Genomic DNA, 9,537 nt, shown 5'->3' on the forward strand with positions numbered 1-9,537 from the left:
GCCCGGATCGATTGAACCCTTGGACTAGATCATTCAACAACCACATAATCACCCTATAGACCAATCGTATAAACTCCTTCCTCTCCACTTGCCAACTGATCACTTGCCCCATCAATTGATTTTAAGATTACTAACTTAACTGCTGCCCCTCCTATATTTGGGCCTCCATTGGATACCCATCCTATAACTATCCATAATGAGCCATGTTCTTGCTCTCCACAAAGAGCTTTATGTCTCATCTTATTTCTCATGTTATATATGCTCATCAATTCTCCTTGGAATGTTCTTTTTTTCTTACACCCAGGAATCATATTGAGGCTCTCAAAGATCCAGGATGGGATGCTACCATGGAGGAGGAAATGGTTGCCTTGTGTAGTAATCAAATATGATTTTGATTTCATTACCACTTGGAATAGGTTGTTGATGGGTGTTTACTATTAAACACAATCCCGATGGGCTTATTCTTCGGTTGAAAGAAAGGTTGGCTGCTAAAAGAATTACTCAGACATATCGATTGACTATGAAGAAATGTTTTCTTTGGTTGCCAAACTCAATTCTATAAGACTTTTGATTTGTCTTACTGCCAAACTTAATTGGCCCCTTCATCAAATAGATACCAAAAGTGTCTTCCTTAATGATGATCTCCTTGAAGAAATCTACATGCTTCAAGCACCTGGTTATGTGGTTGACGGGGAGAATGTGTGTAGACTTAACAAATCACTCTATGACCTCAAATAATATCTTTGAGCATGGTTTGACAAATATAGTACATTGCTTTGTGAATTTGGTTTTAAATAGTGTGAAAAAGATCATTCTTTGATCCTTAGACACACTAACGATGACATTTTCTATTGGTTGTTTATCAGGATGATATCCTTCTCACTAGGAATGATTAAAGGGGCATTCACTAGGTAAAGGAAAACTTGTCCTAGGTTTTTGCGAATTAAAGATTTTGGACTCTTGAAATATTTTCTTGGAATTAAGGTATTACAATCTCAACATCGAATTATTTTATCTAAAAAAAAGTATGTGTTAGACTTACTTGAAGAAACAGAGATACTCGGTTGTAAGCATCTTGACATTCCTATGGACCTGAATGTCAAACTGTGTACATAATCTGGAAATGAAGTTGATGTTGTACTGATTGTGTTTGGCACATCTGGTCATGTTTTGGTTCAAGTATAATGTTGGCCAGGAATTAATAGCCGCTGCATACGCGTATTTGCACGTCTACAATAAGAAAAGGTACTTTCTACTCCATAAAAGAAAAGAAATATATTTAATTCTTACACAATGATCAGAGTGAAACACCTGATCTTTTCATCACATGCGAATGATCGATCATCGATGTGTTATAAGAAATCAATTATCAAGAAAAAGAGTCATTCCCAAATCTTAAAGTTTTACTTGTAAATTCTACTGATTAAGAATCATTTGCCTTCCGGCAAACCCGAGCTTGGGGATAGACAAGGCCAGGACGACAGAAATAATCCTCTTCAGGAGCACAATGCTCATCCAGGGAACAAATGCAGAGCCCTTCGAGAGCACAACCTTTCTTCACAATCGCCAAATCTGACCCATTCAATCCAAAGATACCATCAGTCCACTCAGAAGAGAACAACCCTTGAGGATCAAACCTCCGCATCACTTCCACAAACTTATCGACTTTAGCCCCGAACTTGGCTCTCACCCCGAAGAAGCCAACGTTCCTGTTCTTCCCCCAGTGAGGCAGCCCATTGTACTTGAAGAGTGCCATTTGCTCGATCTCCTCTAGAATGTCTTCGTAGAGACGGGGCTTGTTTGGATCGCGAGAGCGGTAGTAGGTGATGTCTATGTCGAGAGAGTCCTCCGTCTTCCCCAAGTACGCCGTGGAGTTCCGAACATATCTCATCAAGAAGCCGATGTACAGTTCGGTGCCACAGAGGGCTTCGGGGAACATGTCTCTAAGCTTCTTGACGTCGGCTATGAAGTTGGATGCATTAGCCAAGTCTATACTAACCGTAGTCTGCTGGTAGAATAGCCCTACAATTCGAGGATCCCAACCGCAGGCAGTGAACAGGTGGTCATTGTTGCTGTTCAGGCACGACCCTGTGATTACGAAAGACTAAGTCAGTCATTTACTCTCAAGTCTCATCCAAATTACTAAGGGCCTTACTTAAAAAATGGGTTCTTTGGACATCGAACAACCTGAGGTCTGCATGCGGCTCTGATTTCCGATAACCGGATAGCCGGTGAATTCCAGTAGACTCCCATCGTTGTTCTTGAGTCCCATGCCTGTCTCCAATAAAGTAAGAACTTGAAGTTTCGATTGCACGCATTTCCCACCAGGATTTGAGGTTGCCTCCAGCGACTCTTCTGCAGAAATATAATCAGTTATGAGTAGAAAGGTTTACGTGCTTATCAAACTTGTAATATATCGAATCGAGAAGGAAACGAACCCAGAGCGCGTGTGCCTGCAATTAATAGAGAAATCTGTGAGCGGAATCCAGTAAAATCATTCTCCCCTTTGCCAGGAGTCGTCACTGGGACCCGAAAGTCATCTCTGTAAACCACCTCACCCATTGAAGGGTACCATGTAATATCGCCGTGTTGAGTGGTTGCACCAAATGAGGTTATGTTGCCCTCAAATCCCTTATCTTTTTCCACCCTGTTTGTGAGATTGCGCTTGAACATGGGCTCCAGCTGAAGAGTGACCTACCCAAGAGAAAGAAGCTGTATTTCAGTATTCCTGAGTCTCACTTTATCTCCATCATATACTAAAAGATTAATGACAGTTTCGTTCAAAGTTAACTTCTCCATTTTTCTATCCTTAATTGCTTATTCTGATTTAGATGACTTATCTCCATTTGACTATGAGAGTTTTCTTAACTAGAACGGGAACAGGTATTGGTTACAAATACTTTCCGAGAATACGTTGTTCTATTGTTTAATTTAGCATTCATCTTTGACTTGAAGGGGTTACCGTATAATTTTGACATGTTATTATTGGAAGAAATAAGAAAGAAATAGAAAAACTCTTCCGTTTAGACAAGAGGATCAGTGAAACCTGACGCAGCTCGACCTCTTGAGACTTTTTTAAAAAGCAATAAGGGCTGCTTAGGAGACTCCGGGTTGAAGTTCATTGCCTATGGTTTGGAATTTTAACAAATGGTTTATCAAAGTTTGCAGAAGTCGATCTCCTAGGTCTGGTAAAGAATCAGAAGTCGAGCAAACTGGCTATTAATGGCTATAAAAATTTCATTATGGCGAGAAGTATAGATACCTGAGAAATAACACCAAGCACTCCCAAAGAAACTTTGGCCGCTAAGATATCTGGATCATCTTCTCCCAGGTTGACGATCCTGGCGTAGAATCCATCCACGGGCTCTGAAGACGGAACTAGCAGCCTCATGCCCACAACGTACTCATGCACCGCACTCCCTTTACCAAACAAGGAGCTCCCGTGAGAGCCGGTGCTGATCAACCCCCCGAGGGTCATCCCCTGCCAATACGGAGAATGTGGCACAGCCAGCCCATACAGCGCAGCGGAATCGATAAGAGAACGCAGTTTGATGCCGGCCTCCACCGTCATCCGTCCCGTCCTTGTGTCCACGTTCACCGTTTTATTCATTCTCATGGTGCTTATCACAAGCCCCGCACCGCTAGGCCCGCCGGGACATGAGAGCTTGGGAATACTGTGGGAGTAGACGGTCACCGCCTTCATCTTTTGCTTCTTCTTTGACGCGTTGGAGACGACCTCCAGAAGCTGAGTCTCGTTGGAGGGATAGGCGACAGAGGCCACCATACAGATGCTACGGTCCGGGAAAGCTCCATTGCCATTAGTTACCGTGCAGTTGTTGTTGCCGGAGGAGCAGGTGACAACCGGCCCCGGCGGAGAGCAGGACACGGAACTGAAGATTGAGAGGAATACTAAAGCAAATGCTGAGACTGCACCCACTGAAAACATTTTGGAGTGCATTTGATTGGATGATATCAAGCAGCGCAGGTGGCTGGATTTATAGAAGATCCAGCCATCGGCGTGCAAAATAAGAAACTATTAGGAAATCTCCTTGTGGATTAGTTTAGCAGTAAGAAAATGTTGCGCAGGTAAGCAGCACATGACCTTTGAGAAAGCCCAAACTCATCCCTCGCCTCTGTTCTTGTTTTCCGTCTGGACTGGTATGATTTGTGTTATAAAGTCTTCGATAGCCTAAGATTAGAAGGCGGAGAGTTTGTATTAGTAGGCAGGGAGTTTCTTGCACGAAACTGACCAAGGCAGCCACAGATGAATTCGCAGCGTATCAGGCCAACGATCGATTTTGTTTAGGAACGAGACGGAGGATAAAGGGGCGATCGATTTACTTGCTAACGTGCAAGTAAACTAATTGTGCAAGTAAGCAGATATCTTCACCACACCTACTTATATTGAATCTGAGATAACGAAGGATCCCCCAAACATGGTCAAAGTAAGCTTCCCATTGGGAGAATATAAAATCATTAAAAGATAATGAGAAAATCTGTCTACAGCCATATTAGAAGTTAAAATTAATCTAATGTTAACCGTTTTATCATGAGAAATCGTTTCTCATAATCGTGGTCCTCAACTTCTACCAGTTGCAGTTGCGATGCCCTCGGTAACACGATGCCATGAATAACCTTGATGGGAGGTTGGCATTGAGGATCTACAATTTGGTCCCTTATCTCGTAATTCACTCACCCCTTCAGTTTTACACCATCACTGAGAGTGATCAGAGAGTGGAAGTGCCAAACAAAAGCAGAGAACAGAGATTTCTACGAAATCTGATCGTATGGAGGGAGGTATGATTTCTAGCTTCCATTTACATTTTTCTACAATGAATTTCATGAGGATAATTAGAAATTCATGTTAAGCTTACAGTTGGTATCAGAGTAGTACCTTTGATCCTGCGTGTCAGTTCCATTTGAACGATTAATTTTTTGCGTTCTATTTTTGTTGGGGAGAGTCGTTTTTACGAAAAATGATATTTTTCTGGTTGGAGATTTGTCGGGAATGTCGATGTAAAATATCCCGACGAATCGTGGTTGTCGAACGGACACAACCATTCATGCAGACCAGCGGCGCTCAGCTAGAAGGCTGATCAACACCGTAGAGCACTCTCTGTGAGCTAAAGGGGTCGACGGCCGGTGGTCCTCACTTCTGCGTCATGCGTCGGCATCAGACGCAACACTAACGCTGGCGACGATTCCGAAAGGTTTTTCGGCGTCGATGTCATTTAGGAACGCCGGCGGAACATCAACGAACCTTAGTTTCTGCACACAGCTGGAAGTTGAAGACGACCTCTAGCGCGTAGAAACATAAAAATTAAAATCACAAGATTTTTAGTAAATAGATTCCGAGTTGTTTCGGGTTGAGTCGTATGAGACTCGCCGTTCCAACTTGGAAACAAAGTCCCAAGTTGGGGCGACTCCGTGTAAATAAAAAAAACCAGCAGTTTGGGTTGACTCGGACGAATTGCATTGGCGAGGATTCAAACCCAAGCACTGGCAAAAAATTCAGTGTCAGTGACCATTAGGCCACTGGCTGCCTTGTGTCAAATAAGTTGAAATTTTTATATTTATTTCTTGTAATTTTTTTATGCATTTTTGGCATATACTTAAATGCATGAAATTAAAGTTATGCGTAATATTATAGTTTTTAATTTATGCTTATATTATAAGAATATTTTGTGCATAATGATAACATGTTAGTAAGAGTTAAAATTATGCAATTTATGTTATTCTCATACATATATGCGATTTAATGTCTAGTGATCTAGATAATTTTTATTGATTAGAGAGTGGCCACAACATCTTTAATTTAATAAAAATTATATATTATGATTAGGATCACATAAAGAATATTAGACATTAATTATAACTAATTTTACCTGATATAATAAATTTTATCCCACAAGAATTTTTATTATATTTGAGTTTATTAGTTAGGATAAAATATCAAGTTATTCATACTTTACCCACATGAATTAAGAATTCATAAATAATTTGATAGTTTTATCATAAAGAAAAAGTAGATATTAATTTTAATTAATTATGCTTAATATAATAAATTTTATCCCACAAAATTTTTATTATATTTGAGTTTATTAATTAGGATAAAATATCAAATTATTCATAATTTACCCACAAGAATTATGAATTCATATATAGTTTGATGGTTTTATCATAATGTTTAATCATAAAGAATAATTGAATCTGCTTGAATTAAAAATTTTAGCCCACAAGCATTTTTTTATGTCAATAGATTTAATTTTTAAGCATGATTTACATTGGTAAAGCATGATATTTTATTTAGGCCTCAGTTTTAACATAAGCATGTAATTTGTAATTTTATGCAATACTACAACCTGCAAATTTCTCTGATATTCGTTGTGATATTCTTGATCTTAAGGGAGATAACTATAAGGTCTGGAAAGAGAGAATTCTTCTTCATTTAGGGTAGATGGACATAGACTATGCTATTAGGAAAGATGAACCACCAACAATTACTGATACCAACACTACAGCTGAAATCATGCTTTATGAATGATGGGAGCGATCTAATCACCTCAGTGTAATGTTCATTAAGACTAGAATTGCAGCTGGTATTCATGATTTCGTTTATCAGCATAGAAATGTCAAAGACTTGCTCAAAGCCATTGATGAACAATTTGTCACTTCAAATAAGGCACTAGCAAACACCCTAATCATGAGACTCTCATACCTAAGGCACACTAGTATGAGAGGTGTGTGCGAGCACATCATGCAAATGAGGGATATTGTGGCTCAATTGAAGAAACTCGAGGTTGAAATGTCATAATCTTTCCTGGTGCACTACATCCTAAATACCCTTCCGCACCAATATGGACCCTTCAAGATCTTATACAACACACATAAGTATAAATGATCAATTAATGAACTTTTGACCATGTGTGTTCAAGAGGAAGGGAGACTGGTGATGGAACAAGGAGAGACTTCCATGCTGGCAACGCATGGAAAGGGAAAATATCAAGCCAAACAGAAAGAGAAAGGTAAAATACAACCCCCTCCCCCCTCGAAGATGGTATTAAGAAAGATTCCAAGTGTTTCATCTGTAAAAAGAAGGGACACACGAAGAAGGAATGCGCCAAGTTTCAGAAATGGCTTATGGACAAAGGTAATCCAACCTCATTTATTTGTTATGAATCTAATATGGTTAATGTCAATATTAACACATGGTGGGTTGATTCTGGATCTACAATCCATATCTCGAATCCCTTGCATGGTTTGCAAAACCTAAGGAAACCAGTGGGAAGTGAGCATAACATTTTCTTAGGAGCAAAAAATGAGCTCACATGTGGAAGCTATAGGAACTTGCTATTTAAATTTGAGTAGTGGCTTTGTTTTCAAATTAGACAAGACCTTTTATGTTCCAAAGTTTTCTAGAAAATTGATTTTAATTTCAAGGCTTGTACCTTATGAATATTCCTTTAAGTTTTCAGACCCATCTTTCAGTTTATATTATAAGTCTGATTGTGTTGGGAATGGTACTTTGTCTGATGGTCTTTATAGCATTAATTTACACAACAATGCCACTTACACTTCAATGCATATTCACACTGGTACTAAAAGAGGAGTTATTAATGAGGATTCCTCTACATTGTGGCACCGGATATTAGGTCATATGTCCATGGATAGAATTAAAAGATTAGTAAATGAAGGGGTACTTAATACTCTGGATTTTACTGATTTTGAGACTTGTGTGTAAACTGCATTAAAGGAAAGCAGACTAACAAGTCAAAGAAAGGTGCCAAAAGGAGTTCATACATATTAGAGATCATACATACTGATATATGTAGTCCAGACATGGACTCACATGGTCAGAAATACTTCATCTGTTTTATAGATACTCACGATACATGTATCTCTACATGCTTTATAACAAGAATGAAACATTAGATGCCTTTAAGATCTTTACGGCCGATATAGAAAAACAATGCGGTAAGAAAATTAAGATCATGAGATCAGATAGAAGTGGAGAATACTATGGTAGGTAAATAGAGAATGGACAAGCGCCTGGGCCATATGCAAAGTTTCTTCAAGAACATGGGATTGTTGCCCAATATACCATGTCTGGTTCATCGAATCAAAATGGTGTAGCAGAAAGAAGAAATCGAACATTATTAGGCATGGTGCGGGGTATGTTTAGAAGCTCCAATCTTCTTAGATCCTTGTGGGCCGAAGCACTTAAGATGATAATGTAAATATTAAACCGAGTTCCAACCAAGGTTGTTCCTAAAATGCCATATGAATTATGGAAAGGTTGGAAACTGAGTTTGGGACATGTGCGTGTTTGGGGATGCCTGTCTGAAGTGAAAATTTATAATCCACAAGAGAAGAAGCTGGACCCAAGGACCATTAGTGGGTATTTCATTGGATATGCTTACAGATTTTATTGTCCATCTCACAGCACTAGGATTTTGGAATCAAGAAATGCAAAGTTTCTTGAAAATGACTTGATTAGTGGGAGCAATCTAACTCGCAACATAGTTTCTGAGAAGGATCATTCAGAATCTCAACCTTCTACCTCAAGTGATAGATTGGTAATTGTTTTCAGCGCCCCTCAAGTACAAACTGGTGTTGAACAACCAATCATTGAAGTTCCATAAGCTGCTAACAATATTCTAGTAGATCAGGTAGTTCAAGAGTTGCCAAACACTTTTAAAAAACTAGTTGAACCACATACTTCTCAGGAATATGATGGTACAATATTAAGAAGATCTACTAGATTAAAGAGATCAATAATTCATGATGATTATGTTGTGTATATGCAAGAATCTAACTACAACATTGGAGCCACAAATGATCCCAAGTTCTTTTCACAATCCATGAGTTGCAAAGAATCAGAATTATGGTACAATGCCATGAAGGAAGAGATGAATTCTATGAAGACTAACCGAGTCTGGGATTTTGTTGAGTTGCCTAGTGGATTTAAAGTCATTGGATGTAAATGGGTCTTTAAGACAAAGAAAGACTTATTAGGCAACATTGAGAGATACAAGGCAAGACTCGTTGCTAAGGGATTCACATAGAAAGAAGGAATCGATTACACGAAAACTTTTTCTCTTGTATCTAAGAAAGATTCTGTGTGCATTATTTTGGCATTCGTAGCCCATTTTGACTTAGAATTACAACAAATGGATGTGAAAATGGTATTTCTCAATGGAGATCTAGAGGAGGAAGTTTACATGAAACAACTTGAAGGATTTCCCTCTAGTGATGGTGAGCAATTGGTTTGCAAGCTAAAAAAATCCATATAAAAATCCATATATGGGTTAAAAAAAGCATCCCGCCAATAGTATTTGAAATTCCATAATGTAATTTCTTCGTTCAGCTTTGTAGAAAACATTATGGATCAATGTATATACTAGAAGGTTAGTGAGAGTAAAATTTGTTTTCTTGTTTTATATGTGGATGACATTTTGCTAGGAACCAATGATAAGGGTTTTTTGCATGAGGTGAAACAATTTCTCTCTAAAAATTTCGATATGAAAGATATGGGTG

At 38.8% G+C, this 9,537-nt stretch overlaps 1 protein-coding gene across 1 annotated transcript; it reads right to left on the reverse strand.

Moving 5' to 3' along the window:
- Positions 1–1,396: 1,396 nt before the first annotated feature.
- LOC137940592 (probable L-gulonolactone oxidase 6) lies at positions 1,397–3,946 on the reverse strand. The gene is made up of 4 exons (XM_068785746.1): positions 3,263–3,946; positions 2,439–2,694; positions 2,188–2,355; positions 1,397–2,088 (listed from the first exon to the last, which is right to left on the reverse strand). Exons 1-4 carry the CDS (start codon positions 3,944–3,946, stop codon positions 1,424–1,426), a joined length of 1,773 nt encoding a protein of 590 aa, XP_068641847.1. The 3' UTR covers positions 1,397–1,423.
- Positions 3,947–9,537: the final 5,591 nt, after the last annotated feature.

The sequence above is a fragment of the Aristolochia californica genome, unplaced genomic scaffold (genome assembly GCF_029961685.1).
Source record: "Aristolochia californica isolate CCGP_79_NKW_82.1479 unplaced genomic scaffold, dmAriCali1.0.hap1 SCAF_9, whole genome shotgun sequence".
Taxonomy (NCBI): Eukaryota; Viridiplantae; Streptophyta; class Magnoliopsida; order Piperales; family Aristolochiaceae; genus Aristolochia; species Aristolochia californica.